Genomic DNA, 19,621 nt, shown 5'->3' with positions numbered 1-19,621 from the left:
CCCATTCATTGAACGATCTATTTTTAGATATATGGGATAATACTCTCTACTTTTGGGGAATCTGCTATTTGCATTTTAATTTTTTTAACTTAAAATAAGTCAGGGACACCATTAAATACATATATATATATATATATATATATATATATATAGGTAACATCTTTAAAATAACACTTAATTTTAATGATTACGGAAGTGATAGATATTTCTTTTATAAAATACAAGCTATATAGAAATACATGATATATAAAGAACATCTCCCCCAATTTCCAATCTTCCACATGATTCTTTTGTAAATTTTTTTTGTATATTTATGTATATGTCTATATTTTAATCTACAATACATATGCATTTTTCTCCCACATCCATTTTACAATTTGCTGCTTTCTTTTCTTTTCTAGAATGGGTGATTAAACCTAGGGGTGCTCTTCCACTGAGCTACATCCTCAGATCTTTTTTTATTTTTTATTTTGAGATAGTCTTGCTATGTTGCCAAGACTGTCCTCAAACTTGCAATTTTCCTGCCTCAGCCTCATGATTAGCTGGTGTAACAGATATGTGTAACCCCACCTGGCTCCTTTGTTTTTCTTATCTAATGAAATACTTTGGAATGTCTTTTCATGTTGTTTTCTTTACTATTATAAAAATATATTGTTCATATACCTTAGTGAATATGATATGCTGTTTCCTCAGGTCATGTTCCTTGATATCTGGGCTTTTGAAGTTTCACTCTTCAGAGCCAACCATTCATCTTGAGTAACTGCTCAAGTTTGTCCTTACATGCATGAGAATTTGTGGTGGTGCATTCCTGTAATCCCAGTTGTTTGGGAGGCTGAGGCAGGAGGATAGCAAGTTCAAAGCTAGCCTGAGCAAATTAGCAAAGCCCTAAGCAACTCAGAAAGACTCCGTCTCTAAATAAAAAATAAAAAGGGCTGGGGATATGTCTCTGTGGTTAAGGGCCCCAGGTTCAATCCTGAGTATCCCTCAGCCCCCCTACCAAAAAAATTCTTCAGTGCCCCAAAGTTTATTCTTGTTTAACTAGAGACAATTATGATTTCTTGTTACTGTTTTTATTTACATTATTTGGTTCACTAACAAGGCGGAATATATTTTCTCTAACATTTATTACCCTTTTTGTTGTTCTCTAGTTCCAGTTCTACTTTCTTATTTACAATTAGAAAACTATCAAGACTTGAAAAGGAAAAAAGTACAGTGATAAATCTTTTTTTAAAAAATTTATTTCTTATATACATGATAATAGTGGAGTGCATTACATTCATAATTACCCATTCACAGCACAATTTTTCATAACTCTGAATATAGAGTATGTTCATGCCATTATACATGAGCTTTCTTACTTTTTTTTGCATTACAATTCTTAATACACCTTTATACCACAATTTATCATATCTCTGTTTGTATATAAGTCATGTTGACACCAAATTCACATCTTCATACATGTATTTTGTATAATGATGACCGTCTCCTTCCACTATCCTTGCTCTTCCCCTTCTCCCTCCCTTTCCCTTTCACCCCTATTCTCTATCTAGGGATAATTTTCCACCCATGCTCTCCCTCCCTACCCCACTTTGAGTCACACCCCCCTTATATCATAGAAAACATTCGGGGTGATAAATCTTTTAAAAACATCTTCCTATTGTGTTCTTAGGTTCAATCTATGAATGTTTCTAATGTAAGATAAATGATTACAATGAAATATGAGGGTTGCAGTGTTCTGATAATCTCACCAAATCTCAGTGATAACAAATACAAAACACCAACCTCTCAAATCAGCACGGGGAAAATCTTGCTGATCCCCAAAACATTGTAGTACCTCCCCAGTTCAGGATTTGTGTAACAGTGGTGGGGCCTGTGTGTTTTAATCATTAAAACCTGTCTGTCTCACATCATTTCTCTACTCACTTCCCAAATATTAAGATCTGGTGCCTAATTTATTTTAATCTTTTTCTAAAATTACATTTTGAAATGGGGTCTCCCTAAGTTGCTCAGGCTGGCCTCCAACTTTCCATCTCCTGCTTTAGCGTCTCAGGTAACTGGGATTGTAAAATAAGCCCCCTCATGACCAGCCCCATTGCCTATTTTAAAATTAGGTTATGTTTTCTTGCTTTTGATTTGTATGAGTTCTTTATAAATTTTGGATAGTAACTTCTTATATATGTTATTTGTAAATATTTTTTTAAAAGGTTTATTTATTTCTGCTATCAAAGAACAGAATTATGACAGTGTAATTTAACAATCCCAATTGGCTTCATTTTTAATTTTAAAATCAGGTAACACTTCATTCCATAAAACAGAATCAGTTTTCCTATGAGCCAAGCACTCATCAAAAATAATTTGATGAGTTAACATCAGATTATTTATTTTGCTTACACAAAATAAGGACAAGGGAACTTCACTATTTCGCCAGTTGAAAATGGCTGTTCTCCCTCTAATCCAGATTTCTCTTGGAGGACCAGATGTGTCAGCTTGGTTTGATTGACTCCATGTTGTGTCCCCACCCCCCCTCGAATATTGTCTCTGTTGAAAAACTGGCTTCACAAAGAAGGTGGCAGCAGGAAAATTACAGAATCCAAAGCTTAAAAATAAGTCTTGGGCAGTGTGGGGTTATTTTCTGTCTCTGGAAGGAATCATCCGGTGTCTGAGGCCTGGGGATAGAGGCAAAGTCCTCAGCCACCCATCCAGGAGATGTCACTCTCAGTAGCGTCTGGTGTCCTGACCTTTGCTCGCCCAGGATGATGGTGGGTAAGGAGCAGCAGGTCACAGGGGCCCCATGACCCTCTGGGAGACAGAGTTCTCCCTGGGCAGACCCCGGGGCTGAGGGTCAACGGCCAGGGGAGAATCATGTCAACGACTCCCTGCCTGTGGTCCCTGAGGTCCTGGGGCAGGGATGCAGGAGGCAGCTAGTATCATAAGACGTCCCTATCCTCAGCCAGGCTGGGCACTTGGCTAAGCAAGGAGAAAGACAGTGTCCCTCCTCAGGGCCTGGCCCCTGCGCCTGGTCTCATTTCCTCCCTGGCACTGCCTGGAAGGGGAGGAAGTGACACCCAGGGGAAGGCCGGGAAGTGAGGCCATCGTCACATTCAAGTTCAGGGTGCGACAGCTCAGTCTGCCCCCCAACAGGTCCCATATTCAGCTCCCCTTCATGGGCCACGTCCCTTCTGAGAGTCACGCCCTGCCCTTTATAGGCACAAGGACCCAGAAGTTCCAGGAACACGTCCATGGTTAGGCCCTCGGATCCGGAAGTGCTTCAAGCATCCATATTTAGGCCCCCGGATCCGGAAGTTCCTCAGGTGTCCATGTTTAGGCCCCTGGATCCAGAAGTTCCTCAGGTGTCCATATTTAGGCTCTCGGATCCAGAGGTTCCTCAGGTGCACATCCATGTTTAAGCCCCCGGGTCTGGAAGTTCCTCAGCATCCATGTTTAGGCTCTAGGACCTGGAAATGCCTCAGGCGTCCATGTTTAGGCCCCAGGATCTGGAATGCCTCAGGCATCCATGTTTAGGCCCCTGGATCTGGAAGATTCTGAAGTGCACATCCATATTTAGGTCCCCAGATCCGGAAGTTCCTCAGGTGCACGTCCATCTTTGGGCCCTCGGATCCGGAAGTTCCACAGTCCTCCATGTTTAGGCCGTAGCATCCGGAAGTTCCTCAGGTGCATTCCATGTTTAGGCCTCCGGGTCCGGAAGTTCCTCAGCATCCATGTTTAGGCTCTAGGATCCAGAAGTGCCTCAGGCGTCCATGTTTACACCCTCGGATCCGGAAGTTCCTAAGGCGCACGTCCATGTTTAAATATGAAGTTCCTCAGGCATCCATATTTAGGCCCATGGATCCGGAGGTTCCTCAGGTGCACATCATGTTTAAGCCCCCAGGTCCAGAAGTCTGTAAATATTTTTCCCAACATGTAGGCTAGCTTTTTATTTTGTTGATTGTTTCCTTTGCTGTGCTTATGTTAGTTTTTTTTCCCCCTTTAGTACTGGGGACTGAACCCTGAACCACTGAGCACATCCCCAACTCTTTTTTATAATTTGTTTGGAGACAGGGTCTCACTGAGTTGCTTAAGACTTCCCTAAGTTACTGAGACTGGCTTTGAACTCACTATCCTCTTGCCTCAGCCTCCCAAGATGCTGGGATTACGGGCATGTGTTTAAGTTTTTAATTTGATGTTGTTCCATTTATTTATTTATTTATGTTTTTGTAGCCTGAATTTTTGATGTGATATCTAAAAAATCAAATACCAAGGCCAATGTAAAGGAGCTTTTCCTCTTTGTTTTCTGTTAGGAGTTTTATGGTTTCAGGTCTTAAGTTTAAGTCTTTTTTCAATTTTGAATTGAGTTAATTTTTGGGTATGGTATAGGATAAGGGTTCAATTTAATTTAATTTTTTTTTTTGCAGTTGGAAATTTGGTTTTCCAGCACCATTTATTGTTGAGACTACCTTTCCCCCATTTTATCTTTTTCTGGGTGGCGTTGTTAAAAATTAGTTGAATATATATATTTGGATTTATTTCTGGATTCTCTATTCTGTGCCACTAGTTTACATGTCTGTTTTTATCCTGGTGCCATCCTTTTTTTTTCTTTTTTTTGTTTATTTTTTAGTTTTAGGTGGACACAATATATTTTATTTTTATGTGGTGCTGAGGATTGAACCCAGTGCCCCACGCATGCCAGGCGAGCGCGCTACCACTTGAGCCACATTCCGAGTCCCATGCCATTCTTTTTTTCTATCACTATAGCTTTGTAATATAATTTTATTTTATTTTATTTTTATTATTTTTGGGGGGCTGAGGATTGAGCCCAGAAGTTTGTGAGTGCTAAGCATATGCTCTACCATTGATCTATCTCTCCAGCCCTTGTGATACAATTTTAGATGAGAAAGTGTGATTCCCCTAAATTTTCTTTTTCAAGATTGCTTTGGCTGTTTGGGTTCTTTTGTGAATTTTCTATTTCTGTGAAACTTGCTCTTGGAATTTTGAAAGGAATTGAGTTGAATCTGTATATTACCTTGAGTAGTATTTATATATTTATCTATCTATTTATTTATATATTTATCTATCTATTTATTTATTTCTTAGGTTTCATTCACTTTATTTTTCTTATATAAAAACACTGCATTGTAGCCACAGCTGAAGCCTGGGTCCTCTGCACAGAGACGGTGGTGTGGGTTTTCACAAGATGGTTGGTGAATTCCTGATAGGGAACCTTGGTGAACACAATGTTTTTCCAGAAATTGAGGGTCAGGTAGCTGTATGTCTTGGAGATGGCATCAAAGGTGGCCTTGATGAAATTGCCCAAGATGGCAGTGCAGCCCCTGGCAGAGTATAACAGTCATCAATACCAGCCTTCATGTGAAGCTTCGTGGGCACTGATGTGGTGGGGAACAAGACCATGGCAGTGCCTCTGGGGGCAAGGATGAGGCACACCAGCACAGAATCACAGTGTCCTGTCACCTTGTAAGGGATAGCGTGGGGCTTGCCAATCTTGTTCCCACTGTAGCCTTTCTGCACAGGCACATTGGAGAGCTTGGCCAGAATGATGACTCCTCTAATAGCAGTGGCTACCTCCTTGGAGCCTTTAACTCTAAGACCCACCTAAGCATTGTAGTCCCTAATAGTAACAAATGCCTTGAATCAGTCTGCTGGCCAGGACCAACCTGTTCTGAGGTGTTTCTTCTGCACAGGCATGCTCTTCAAAATTTCATCCTTGAGTGATGCCCCCAGGTGAAAGTCAGTGTTCTCAGACTCCCTGGTGGGCAGGGAGAAGAAAGAGATATTCTCCAGAGACTTGGTTTTCAAGTCCTTGTCCAGAAAGCCCAGCTTGGTGTTGGGGATCCATGCTTTGTCCTGAGCTTTGCCTCTGGGAGCCACATGGCCACAGCTCTGGTCCTGACTGTGGCCTCAGAGGCTGCTGTCCAGGCCTCTGTGGAAGCCACCACTGGCTTCCCTTTTGGGGGCCTTCAGGGCTTCCTGCTGTATCTATATAATCCACCATTTGGTTTCCCAGAGAAGAAAGAGTATGGACATGTTAGCCATATAAATTCTTCCAATCCATGAATATGAAATACCTTTTCATTTAGCTGTGCCCTCTTTCATCAGTGTTTTATAGTTTTCAGTATACAGATTTTTACTTTCTATATTAAATTTATTCCTTAGTGCCAGGCATGGTGGTGTGCACCCAGCAACTCAGAAGACTGAGGTAGGAGGATTGCTTGAGTCTAGCTGTTTGAGACCAGCCTGGGAAACATAGTGAGACCCTGTGTCAAAAACAAAACAATAACAACAAAAGAAACCACTAAAATTTATTCCTAAGTATTTTATTGACTGATGCAGTTGTTATAAGACTGCTTTCTTGATTTGGCTTTTAGATAAGCAGTTTCTTTCTTTTAGGAATTGAACCCAGGGGTGTTTTACTATGGAGCTATATTCTCAGTCCTTTTTTTTTTAAATTTTTTTTTTAGTTGTCCATGGACCTTTATTTATTTATATGTGGTGCCAAGAATCAAACCCAGTGCCTCCCTCACTCATGCTGTGCAAGCACTCTACCACTGAGCTACAACCCCAGCTGACCCCAGTCCTTTTTTTAAAACAAAAAGTTTTATTTTGAGATAGGGTCTTGATGGTCTCCATCTTGCCATCCTTTAGCCTTAGCCTCCAAAGATTACAGGTGTGTGTTTAAACAGGTAGTTTATTTTTATTTTGCAGTGCTGGGTATTAAACTTGGGGCTTTGTTTATTTTAGGCAAGTGATTTGCCACTGAGCTGCATCCCCAGCCCTAGATAATTTTATATAGAAATTCCATGGATTTTTTATGTTGATTTTTGTATCCTGCAACATTTCTGAATTTGTTAATTAGTCCTAACAGTTTTTTGGTGAAATCTTTGGAGTTTTCTACATACAGCTTTCCAAACACAAGAACTCTTGTATACAGCATTTCATCAGCCTCCCAAGTCATGTGGGGGAATGCTTCTATTGTCTATATCAAATCTGCATAATTCCCTGAACTGTTAACAGTTTCAATCTTTGTCCCACTCTCATTTTCAATGTTAATAAGAACATAATGTGCTTCTTGTAAGATAAGGTTATTATTTTTGTTGTTTAAGTCAGAAGTCTTCCTCCCACCCACTCACCCTTGTCCTCCTCCCCTCCAACAGGAGAAGCAAAGAACCGAAAGTATAACCCGAATTTCCATAAGTTTAATTTGTATGGAGTTCCAACACCACATTTTACTGATGGACGAAACATGGCAAAAAGTTTATATTGGCTCCATGAACTACAAATGTAAGTTTGATTGTGTCATGTTCAGGAACAAATGTTAGATATTTGACATTTAGACTTAATTTTCATTTTTAATATTTTTTAAAAGAGAGAATACATTGACAAAATTCAAACATAAAATTAGAGAAAAAATTATGCAGTGAAATAATTTTGGCACCCATTCTGCCCAGTTCATCCAGAGGCAAATATGATACCGTTTGTTGTTCATACCATTCATTTTTTCCCCAGCCTTTGGGTATTAGGGGTTGAACCCAGAGGTACTTTATCACTTTGAGTTACATGTCCAGCTTTTTTTTTTTTTTTTTAAAAATTTTAGTTTTTACTGTGAGACAGGGTCTTGCTAAATTGCTGGCCTTGAACTTATAATCTCCTGCTTCAGCCTCTGGAATAGCTGTGACTAAAGGTGTGCCTTGTTTGCATCATTCTAAAATTATTTCATGACTTCACAAGCAAATATAAATACATGTATGCATGTTATAAACTTAAAGGGTCAATTATATTTATGATTCTTAAAGATAATGGACTTTTACATCTCTTCCAGGATGTAATTATGTCACATAGAGTTGATCTCATATTTATTATTCAACTTTAAGTTATTTGGTTACCTGAACATCTATCTATCTATTAACTTTTGCAAATTTTGACCTTTTTATGTCTTCATTTATATATGACTACTTTCCCGGAATGCTAAAATATGGTACTTAGTTTTTCATTTCTTGTTGTATATTTTATATATAATCAACACATCAATGTTTTATGTTCTTAAAAATATAGATTTCCTGTTATGATTAAAAAATAATATTGGTATAGTGCGTTGAAGATTGTAAATACAGGTACCCCTCTTCACAAATAAAATATGCTGTGTCCTGATTCCTAGAACTATGAATGTTACCTTATGTAGAAAAAGGATCTTTGTAGATGTAATTAACTTAAAAATCTGGATATGAAAGAGATTATTCTGGATTATCTAAGTGGGCCCTACCTCTAATGATAAGTATTCTTAGAAGGTCATAGGGAGAGTTGGTTGAGGCAGAAGTTAAATAATTTGCCTAAGATCATGCAGTTAAGGAGTACTGGCAGTAGGATCCACACCTAGGAAGTGTGGGTCCAGTGACTGCCCTTACCACTACACCAGGTTTATAGGCACTTGATACTGTTATCACATGTTTATGATTTATATTCCTTTTTTACTCCTTTCTTATGTGAGTTTATGATACTTGAATTATGAAAAACAAGGAATATACCAGACATAAAATATAAATATAATATAAATAAAATATAAATATAAATAATAAAATATAAATTCTTCTAATATTAAACTTGTATTAGATATTTTTTCTTTTGGATATAGAAAAAGCACTCATGTAACATACCTATTACTGTATCATTATTAAAATGATTAAACCATGCAATAAAGGAAAGCATGAAGATATGATTTAGGTATTTAAGAACTTGATCGGGTATCCTGGTGCATTCCATAATCCTAGCTGCACTGAAGGGTGAGTCAGGAGGATCACAAATTTGAGGCCAGCCTGGGCAGTTTAGCGAGACCCTAACTCAGAATAAAAAAATAAAAAGTAGTGGAGTTGTGTGTAGCTCAGTGTTATAGTGCCCCTATTTTTAATCCCAGGTACCACATTGCAGAAGAAGGACATAAGGAGTTATAATAAAATATAATGTAGAAATTGGTACTTGAAGGGAGATGACAAACATGGTTTATCATACACATACGTATATATATATATATATATATGTGTGTGTGTATATATATATGTGTGTGTGTGTGTATATATGTGTGTGTGTGTATATATATTTTGTGTGTGTGTGTGTGTGTGTGATAGAGCAGCAATAGCAATATGCAGGACATCCATCTTTCCAACTTATCTTCATTCCAAAGGGAACATGTTTTGCAAAACATCGTTTTATTAGATCATACTTTTTGTATTTTGAAACTGAACTGGAATATTATTGCTAAAGCTGTAGAGGAATTCCTAATTCCTTTGCCTTGTCAGATTTCAAGAAAAGCTCACTACTTCATTCTTCAGTGTGATTTAGGTTATAAACTTGAAGTCAAACATACTTGTTTACATTTTAAGGCATCTAATTTTAAATGCACTATTTTAGTGTGAAATGGGTTTACTCTCAACTTCTAAGGGGTATATTTACACTGTAAAATGATCTCTATATTCTTTTTATGACCTCTGTTTGATCATCAGATGGTAGGGGTGTGTGTGTGTGTGTGTGTGTAAGTTCACCGGCAGTGCACAAAAAACTTTTTCTGAATTCATTAGTGAATACTGTGAGGTTGGGCAGTGATTTTGTAGTTCTTGATATTCTGACATGCCTGGCTACTCACAGACACTTCCTGATTCTCCCAGGAGCATAATCCAGTCACCTTTAGCCTAGAAAGAGTAGGCTTTGTGCCTCACAATTCTTATTCTTATTCTGCATGTTCCTAATTAAGCCCCTTGGAACTGATTTTTAGATTGTCCAATCTATTTGTTCAAATTATGGCCCTTAAACTGTCATTGATTTGTTCAGACTTTACTCATGTGCTTTTTCCCTCCAACAAATGGGAAAGAAATGAAGAAATGAGATGAATTACTTTCCATTTCTTCTTTTGTTTCTCCACAGAGTGTCACTCTTCTCCAGAAATTTATTCAGCTTGGAATTTCAATAGTATAGAAAATATTTTTAAAAGCAAATGGAGTTTAAGAACTTAACATTCATTGTTTTTAGTCTTAGCACAACAATAGAGAATTTATTAATTTTAATGTCATTAAATAGTAGCATTGTAATTCTAGTTTTCAAAAGAAATTTTATTCATTTAATCACAACAGTGAAAGTAACAAAATTATATTACAGAGAATGGCAAAATAAAATCACCCATAATCCTGTCACTTTAATTCAACTATTATTATTTTAATGTGTGTATTTCTTTCTAGTGTGGCTTTTTACATAGATTTTTGCATAGTTTTCACCAGAATGTAATGTTGTTTTATATTCTGATTTTTCATTTAACATAAAACAATTTTATATTGCTGTGTATGGTTCATAATCAGAGCTTAAAATTCATGCAGAGTGTATTCTTTCTTTAAAATTTTTTGGTCATAGGTGGACACAATACCTTTTATTTATTTATTTATTTTTATGTGGTGCTGAGGATCAAACCTAGCGCTCACATGTGCTAGGTGAAAGCTCTAACCCCAGCCCCAGCTCCAGATTGTATATTTGTTCAATATTCTCTCCCTCTTTTTTTACTAGGTTAAAAAAGGTCATTTGTTATTTTTTTATTTCACATTTATTTTATTACAAGAGGATTATAATTTTGCTCTGTTTACTTACTAGATGAGTTATCTGCTGCTTATATTTATTTGATAATTAATTTTCTTTTGGAAATTTAGAAATTACACTTAGAAATAATTAAAACTTTGTTGTAATTTGTTGAAAGTATTTTTAATTTTGCTTGTTTCATTTTTAATCAAGGGTTGGGGATATAGCTCAGTTGGTAGAGTGCTTGCCTCACATGCACAAGACCCTGGTTCAATCCCCAGCACCACAAAAAAAAAAAAAAAAAAAAAAAGGAAAAAAAAAGAAAAAAAGATGTTCATTTTTAATCAAAATGTATTTTTAAAATACAGTGTAACTTAGTGATAGAAAAGTGAATACTTAAAGCTTCTTTTTAGGATAGAATTTCTTTTGAAACTAAATCTGTTCATTGGTACATGGAATTCCTTACTACATATGTATTTGGCAGCCTAGAATCCTTAGGTAATTTCTATTACCTGAAATATCTGACAATATTTGACAAAATATCTGACAATTTTCCAATTTTGTAGGAAAAGAGGAGCTAAGGTTGTATCCAAGAGAGTGGATGATTTCAAAGAAAAGTTTCAACATAAACTTGGAAAAGTGTTAGATCCGTAAGTTAACAGTTAACTTTATATCATTAGTGTCTCTGCCTCGAATTTGAAAAGAACTTTTTGGAAAATGCTGGCTTGTGTTCCATTAGATTCTGTCTATTAAATAAGAAAATCATTATCTTGTTGTTTATCAAGGGAAATGTTAGTGTTTCTCCAATGTGGAAGGAAGGATAATTTTTCATAAAGCTTCATTTCTGTGATATGTGATATCAGGAATTTAACATTGTGTTTGTATTCTTGTCTGTCTTCTCTCTCTCTCTCTCTCTTTCTCTCTCTCTCTGTATATATATATATATATGAATAATTTTGCTTTGAATGTGTGTGTGTGTGTGTGTTTTAAGTTTGTGCTAGTCAAAGGCAGTGAAAGCCTTCAGTCATTGTTAATGCAAATGGATGTTAAAAAAATAGATCTTTTGGAGAACTTTTGTTTTATCTTCACAGTTTACCTAGAAGAGAAAATATAGGCTACTATGACCATATGATAAACATATTCAAAATTCCGGGCGTGCTGTATGGTGGGTACTTGAACTAAAGGATGTGTTTTCTTTGGTAGCATTGCAGAAACAATGAACGTTCCCCCAGGCTACACATTTGGAGCTTGTCTCCATCCTGAGGAATATGGTAAATATACAAACTTTCTCTTTAACAAAAAAATGAAACAAACATCTCAAAATCCCCATAAAGTTATTCAGCAAAGCTTAATGTCTTCTAAAAGCTTCTAGTTTTAGAGCCAGGTGAGGTGTTGCACACCAGTAATCCCAGCTATTTGGGAAGCTAAAGAGGAAGGATGAAGAGTTCAAGTCCAGCCCTGGGAACATACCAAGACCCCATCTCAAAAAAATAAAACAAACAAAAAAAGCTTCTACTTGTAAAGGCTTAAAATTTTGCATTAAAATTAGAGAAAAAAAATATGTAATAAAGAAAAAAAATGTTCATACTCTTTGAAATAGGAACAGTTTAAAGCCTTTGAAACAAATACCAGAGGTGTAGTTAAGGCTTTGAAAAAAACTTTTTTTTTTTTTGGTAGTTGTAGATGAACATCTTGCCTTTATTTTATTTATTTTTGTATGCGGTGCTAAGGCCCGAACCCAGTGCCTCACACATGCTAGGTGAGTGCTCTGCACTGAGCCACAACCCCAGCCCCCTGTAGTTTTTTATTCCTTTTGTTTTTGTTTTTAGTATCAGGAATTGAACCCGGGGACACTTTACACATGAGCCATATCCCCAGCCTTTTTATGTTTTAAATTTTGAGACAGGTTCTCACTAAGTTGCTTAGGACCTCATTATGTTGCTGATGCTGGCCTTGAACTTGTGATTCTCCTGCCTCAGCCTCCCCAGTTGATGGGATTACTGGTTTGTGCAACTATGCCTGGCATTCCCAGGCCTTTTTAAAATTTTGTTTTGAGACAGGATCTTGCTAAGTTTCCTAGGCTGACCTTGAACATGTGATCCTGCTGCCTCAGTCTCCAGTGTAGCTGGGTTTACAGGTGTGCCTCACCACGACCAGTTATATGCTTAAATTTAAAAACTGCTATTGAAAATATTTTAGCGAAGGTTTGCTCACTGAGAATTAAAACAAGTAATTATTGAGTTTATTTAAAACAGTATTTTGGAGCATCATTAATCATCACATTAAGAAATTGTATTTTGGTTCTTTTTTTAGATGAATTCTTATATGTTTAATGGATGCCTATCTGTGTTAGCTTTCTGTTGCTGTGGTGGAATACCTGGGATAAATCAACTTAACAGGAGGAAAGGTTTAATTTTGGCTCATTGTTTCAGAGATTTCAGTCTATAGTCACTTTTTCCTGTCACTCTGGGCCTAATGTGGGGCAGAACATCAGAGAGGGGAGCACATGACAGAAGGAGATCTATTCAGCTCATGGTGACCAGGAAGAAAAAAAGAGAGTAAGGAGTAAGGGTCCCAATATTCCCTTCAAAGGTATGTCCCCAATGAGCTAACTTTCCATTAGGCTCTACCTCCTAAGGGTTCTACCACTTACAACAGTGCCATAGGCTGTCAAGGCAGACTTCACCTGGCATTTGGGGGACATTTCAGATCTAAACCATAAGACTGTCCATCTCAGAGATTCTTAACGTCTTTTGGAGTGCGTAAGGGAAAATTGAGAAATCCATCAATTAGCCTAAAAACAAGTAAATTTAATCATGGTAAATTCTGCCTATTTGAGGGCAAGTTTCATGTTGCTGGGTGGTTGGTCTTACTATCTGTTAGAACCATAGGGTCCAGACATGGGTACATCTTTGACCAATATTTGTAGCATGAATTGATGTATTCAGCACACAGTTTACCATTTTTTTACACCAACAATTTTTTTTTTTTAATTTGGTGGTCGGGGGTATTGAACCCAGACCTCACTTATTTGTCTCACATATGCGAGACAAATGCTCTACCACTGAGCTACACTCACAGTCCAACAAATTTCTTGATTGATTAATGCTATTATTACACATTTAATGATAAAATCTTTTAAAATGAAAAATTAATAATTTAAAAATGTGTAAGTATAAATACCAGCCATGGTGTTGTATTGTATTACTTTGAAAGAGTGCAAAAAATCCTTCTGAATTTTTTTTTTTTAACTCACAAATGGATACAGATAACTCTACTCTAGCTCTGGCCTTTTGTAACTATTATTGGTGTTAACTAGTAACATCTCTTCTGTGGCAAGCTCCAGGGTTTGCCTGCTACCAGGGACATATTGGGACTGGCTTTACCCTTTATCTTTACTGAGGAAAATAAAGTCAATCTTATTTTAACAAAGAATGCTTCAGTCCCTAGGGTGAAGTTATTCTTCATGTTATTGGAGTTACTGTTTATATTAGGATGACTCTACGAACCCAGCATGGTGGTGTACTCCTGTAATGTCTGGTACTTGGGAGGTTGAGGCAGGAGGATTGAAGTTTGAGGCCACCCTGGGCAATTTAGCAAGACCCTGTCATAAAATAAAACAAATAAATAAAAAGGGCTGGGGATGTAGTTCAGTGGTAGAGTGCTTGCCTTGCATTGGAAAAAGAAAAGAAACAAAACAACAATAACAAAGAACGATGACTTTAGGAAATATGCAAGGTCTCCCTGGCTCCCAGAACGTACCAGGGCAGAGACAAGCTGAAGGAGAACCAAGGCAGGTGAGCAGTGGTGCATCATGGGAATTGGTTGTGGGCCAAGTAGTAAAGGAGCCGGTTTAGCTTTTCTGACCACATGGTGTGGTAGATAGGTCATGGGTCTCTCTCTTAGGGTCAGGTCTTGTACTTCTGGTTTCAGTTCTTTGGAAATGATTTGATGTCAGCTTCATAAATGCTATTTCAGGACCAGACCAAAAGAAGGTAATCATATAGGTCTTACCCACCAGGCAGTTAAATCTAGTGAGTGTGGTGGGGAAACAACTGGAGTTGAAAATAACTACTTAAATTATTATCCTTGGGTGGTAATGGAGGCAAAGGCTTCTGAAGATAAAAAATACTCAACTTGGAGCCATTTTATAGAAGGAAACTTTTCAACCCACAAAGTAGCCACTGAAAGGGTTTATATCTGAGGAAGGGGTGTGAAGGAGAGAAAGGTCAGACTACCTGAAAAATCAATAAGTTTCAAAAGTTAGTTTGTTCTCTTTTCTTTCTGCTTCTTCTATCCCTTCTCTTCTTCCTCCTCCTTATTTATTTTTTGTTTGTTTTTTGAGATGCTGTGTTGCCCAGGCTGATCTCAAACTTTTGAGCTCAAGGGATTCTCCTGCCTCAGTCGCCTGAGTAGCTGGGGCTATAAGTGTGTGCCACTGCACCTGGTTTTCCTAGAAGTCTTGAATTTCATTCCAAGAGCATTTCTTGTGTGTGTGTGTGTTTTCCCTCCACTTTAGGATGATCTGATGGTAGCTGACCTGTGTCAGATGTCCTTGGTCTGAGGCACTTGCCCTTCCTGGAACCAGCATTAGTTGTGGGATTTTTTACCTACACTCAGGGCCTTTCCAGAGGGGGAAAAGTCTTTTAGAGAAGACTTTTACCAGAATGTGCATAATTAATTCCCAATTTGATAATAAATAAGTAATTTACAGGTGCTATGAGTACCTATTAAAAGTGACCCTGACAGAGCCTAGCATTATGACTTACATGGAGTAGGTGTAGATATTAATTACTCATAACTGCAACGAATGTTGTAATTTTAATTAATTCACTCAGGGCATCACAATCAACTGCCAGCATGACCTTGCTTCAAAAAAACTGTCTTGGCAGGAATCGGAGAAAGGTGTAGGCCAGGCAGAAATTCTTTTCTGGTGACACTTACCAAGGTCAACTCTAGTTGATGTTGTGGGTCAGGATTTTTAGATAATGGAGCTGTTACATCTAGGGGTGCTAGGTTCACTGTCTTTGTTCAGCAAAGAATTGAAGAACTGGACAGAGATAGTAAGCAAGAAGGAGGTTTATTGCAAAAGCAACAGAGATAGACTTCTCCAGAGAGAAGGGGCTCCAAAGCTGGGTATCCAGTGAAGGACTTTGGGCCTGTTCTTTTTATGGTCTCTGGGATTTCCTCCTTTCCTTATCTCCTCTTCTGTCCACACTCTCCCCACTATTATAGATTGGTGCCCCCTCTGTCCAAGCGTCTGTTTTAGTTTTTCTATTGGGTCCCCTGCTTAGGAGCATGAGCACAGAAGTTTCTGTCTGATTGAGTCCCCTGCTTGTGTCCATGAGGACTTTCCTCAAGCAGGAAGTTGACCTCTTCAGGAGACTGTCTCACGATCCTTTGTTTTGGCCCTGCCCCCAATCTCCTCACTTGCCATCTTGCCCTGACTGTCAAAGTCTTTCTACGTCTCTCTCGAACAATGGGTGGGGACAGGCCTCTAGTGACACTAGTGGTACAGGGGGAAGCAGAACTGAGAAATGAGAACATGGTATGCAGACCATAGATCACCTGGAAACTAGGCGGGAATAGTGATATTCTCTCTCTCTCTCTCTCTCTCTCTCTCACTGAAGACTTAACCCAGGCCCTTGTGCATAGTAGGCAAATGCTATACTGATAAAGTATATCTCTAGTCATTTAAATTTTTTTTTTTTTGAGGCAGGGACTCACTAAGTTGCCCAGGCTTGCCTTGAACTTGTGATTCTTCTGCCTCAGCCTCTTCAGTAGCTGGGATCATAGGCATGCACCACTGCATTTGGCTGGCAATAGGGAATTTGAGTTTAATTTTCCTAAGGGTCCAAACCCAGATACACTGAATGGCTCCTACTTAAAATCAATCACAGTTTTCAGATCTTCGACATTGTAGACAAATGTTGCCTCAGAGGTAGTCAAGCAAGGGCTTCAAATATTTTAGTAAAGGACTTGATAGCTGAATGGGGCTGATGATGCCCCCACAAACTTCATGTTTTTTGACTTTTTTTCTTGAAGAGAGAAGTGACATACAACAGAAATATTTATCAATTACTTTATGTGCTTTTTTTCATACAAGGATTTTCTGGCATGCTGCATTTCATAGCATCAGTGTTGAACATGAGTTTTTCATTCACAGAGGTTGCTAGATCTCTCTCTGTTTAAATATGAAAATAATATTCATAGGCTTTAAATTCACATAAAAGACTTTTTTTTTTCTTCAATAGGAGTTGGTGATCTGATCCATAATAGATCTCCGAGCGAATATCTTCGAGGGAAGGACAGAGTGCGAGCCCTGATTGCTGCAGTTCGACATCGCTTGAAGAAATTTAATTACCAAAACTTTGACAGTTTGCTGGAAGCCTTCAGGCACTATGACAAGGCTAGTAGTAGAGCAGAGCTTTTGGTACACGCATGGGCTGACAAATCCCAGAGGGTTTGTGTAGATGGGGGTCAGCACACTACGCCAATTGCACCCCTTGTTTTTGTAAAGAAAGTTTATTTGAAACACAGCTGTGTCTGTGTTATTGTAAGTATCATCAGTGACTTATTTTGTCTTACATATGCAGAATTGAATACTAACAACAGAGATTAATATTTATTACTTGGCTTTTAACAACAGAGATTAATATTTATTACTTGGCTTTTACAAAAAAATGTTGCTGATCCCTGGTGTAATTATTTGGTGGTTAAAATGAGGTTCTTTACCACTATCAGCATTCTTGGGAACTTGTTGGAAATGTGCATTCCAAGGCCTACCCCAGATCAACTGAATTAGGAACTCTGGGATGGAGCTCAGCAATGTTAAGAAACATTCCAGGTGATTCTGTTGCACATTCAAGTTTGATATCCATTTTTTTGGTACATAACTAAACTGCAGTGTGTTAGGATCAAGGAGGAGGGTACAGCTCCGGATTCCTGGGGAAGATCTGACAGTCTACACCTTAATCTGAACATGTTCACATTGTGCCTTCATCTAGGTCCAACTCATGCTTAGAATGTCTTTCCCTAGAGGAGCAGGGTGTGCTTTCCATTTTATTTATTTAATTTAATTTATTTATTTTGGATCCAGGAGTGCTCTACAACTGAGCTACACCCTCAGTCCTTTTATTTTTTATTGTGAGACAGGGTCTCACTAAGTTGCCCATGCTGGACTTAAACATGTGATCCTTCTGCCTCAGCCTCCCCAGTAGCTGGGATTACAGGTGTGTGTTGTTGTGCTCAGCAGAGGCCTTGTTTTTGATTCCCAGCACTGTCCTTTTCCCCCCAAATTGTACTAATCATGTAAGAATAAACACCTACAAACAAGTACTCACCTACATTTCCAAAATACTACTACAAAACTGTGTTCAAAGAAAGCACAAGTATACAACTGTTTAGCTTTTGATAGAAACCAATTACTATTTATAGATAATGTCAAAAATTTTTAAAAAAGTAAGCTAAAATAAGCACCTTTTAACTTCTAATCTGTTATAACTTTTCCCCCTTTCTGTGGTGCTGGAGATTAAGCCTAGGGCTCCCGCATGTATTCCAATACCAAGTTGTGGCCCAGCTCTTTTTCACTCAAATGTAGATATCTCATAAATATCATGGTAGAGGAAATTTACCTAGTAGTGACATGAATAACAGAACTTGCATTCACACCTAGTACTTTGCTTTTAAAAATTTTTCATTTTCAATGCAATTATAGGAAATACGATCTTCTTAATAGCTGTTGATTATCTGAGTAAACCACCAGGCATATTCCTTGTGATAAAATTAAATTAAGCAGGGAGGAAATTACTGAGAATTATTTAATGCTGGTATACCTTTTAAACAGTTAACTTTTAATATGCACAATGTAGTGCTCAGTGTCCTTAAGGAGCTTTTTACTGAGAGAGTAATAAGCTGTGGTTCTGGTACAGCTGTAGGATAATTTTTGATTATTTGAATCTGATATTGTTGGATGCCCAGATTTAATTTAGTAGGAAAAAAAAGTAGAACAGTGCAAATAAACTATGATTTCCTAAGTGAATCTTCTTGGCGTATAAAATTAATTCTATTATTTATTGAACACCCATAATACATCAAGCTTTATTCTGGATAATGTATAGACTTTCCACTTAGGGAACTTCACATCTCGAGGAGTTAATCATAAATTAGAGTACCAGTGGAATGCTAGAGCTGGCTTTGAGAGAGCATATTGTTAAATTTTCAGGAAGTTTGCAAGCCTGTGACATCCCAATGGTAGTTAGAAATTAGCCCTGATGAAAGTATTTATACCACGGACAGCAGCAACTGCTACAAATCAAGGCTTCTTTTCACCACAGCCTCCAAGCAGCCAGTTGTTAAACAAATAGAGCACACCACTAGAGTAGAATCAGCGCCAAGCATTATGATAAATTCAAAATTACAAGCAGGGATATTGGCTCTTGGCTATTACAGACAATGTAATTCATGATGGAAATCAGTTGACGATTTTTCTCTTTCAATTAATTGTCTAATTAAGCATGTGTAGAACTCAGTAATTTGTGCTTACTTAAGGAATACATTCTTTGCCAATATGTAAACATCATTAACTTAAAACTAAAATAATCTCCTAAAATAAATTTCACTAGTAGGCCTTAGGGTTCTCAGCTAAATTCAATAATTGCATCCAGTTCTTGTTTCTGGAGGGGCTGCTTGTAGACAGTCCATTCAACTTCCTACTTGTCTGTGCCACCAGCCAATGGTATTTGCTAGTTGATGACATTGATTCACCCTGTGGAATGATGGTATTCAGTCACTCCATGCAATGAAAGAAAATGGGGTTGAGAAAGATCTCCAAAGGTGTTCCATGAGGGGGGAACAGTCACTAAGGTTATTCTCTGTTGTTTCCAATAGAATTCTCAGTAAGATTGAGGAGAATGGCATTCAAATTGTGGATAGAAATTCTTGGCTATCAGTTAAACTTATGGTGCTTCTAACAGTTTGAGAGAGCTACTCCACAGCATTTTTCTTCACATGAAGCCTCCCTGGGGTGGTCTGAAAGATTAAAATAATGTCTTTCACT

At 37.8% G+C, this 19,621-nt stretch overlaps 1 protein-coding gene and 1 pseudogene across 1 annotated transcript in view; one reads left to right on the top strand and one right to left on the bottom strand.

Annotated features, from left to right (window-relative positions):
* The window catches only part of Efhb (EF-hand domain family member B), a 47,480-nt gene that overhangs the window by 15,611 nt on the left and 12,248 nt on the right, over nt 1-19,621 (top strand). The window contains exons 6-9 of the mRNA XM_046467734.2: nt 7,167-7,293; nt 11,130-11,213; nt 11,767-11,834; nt 16,818-16,972. Coding sequence (XP_046323690.1) covers nt 7,167-7,293; nt 11,130-11,213; nt 11,767-11,834; nt 16,818-16,972 — 434 coding nt within the window. The remainder of the gene's footprint in view (nt 1-7,166; nt 7,294-11,129; nt 11,214-11,766; nt 11,835-16,817; nt 16,973-19,621) is intronic.
* On the bottom strand, nt 5,099-6,967 carry LOC124109192 (small ribosomal subunit protein uS5-like; annotated as a pseudogene).

This window comes from Marmota monax, unplaced genomic scaffold (assembly GCF_021218885.2).
Source record: "Marmota monax isolate L192 unplaced genomic scaffold, Marmota_monax_Labrador192_F-V1.1 WCK01_AAM20220418_F8-fsc00152, whole genome shotgun sequence".
In the NCBI taxonomy this organism is placed as follows: Eukaryota; Metazoa; Chordata; class Mammalia; order Rodentia; family Sciuridae; genus Marmota; species Marmota monax.
The sequence above is the reverse complement of the archived record's forward strand: the minus strand, read 5'-3'. Positions and strand labels throughout refer to the sequence as shown.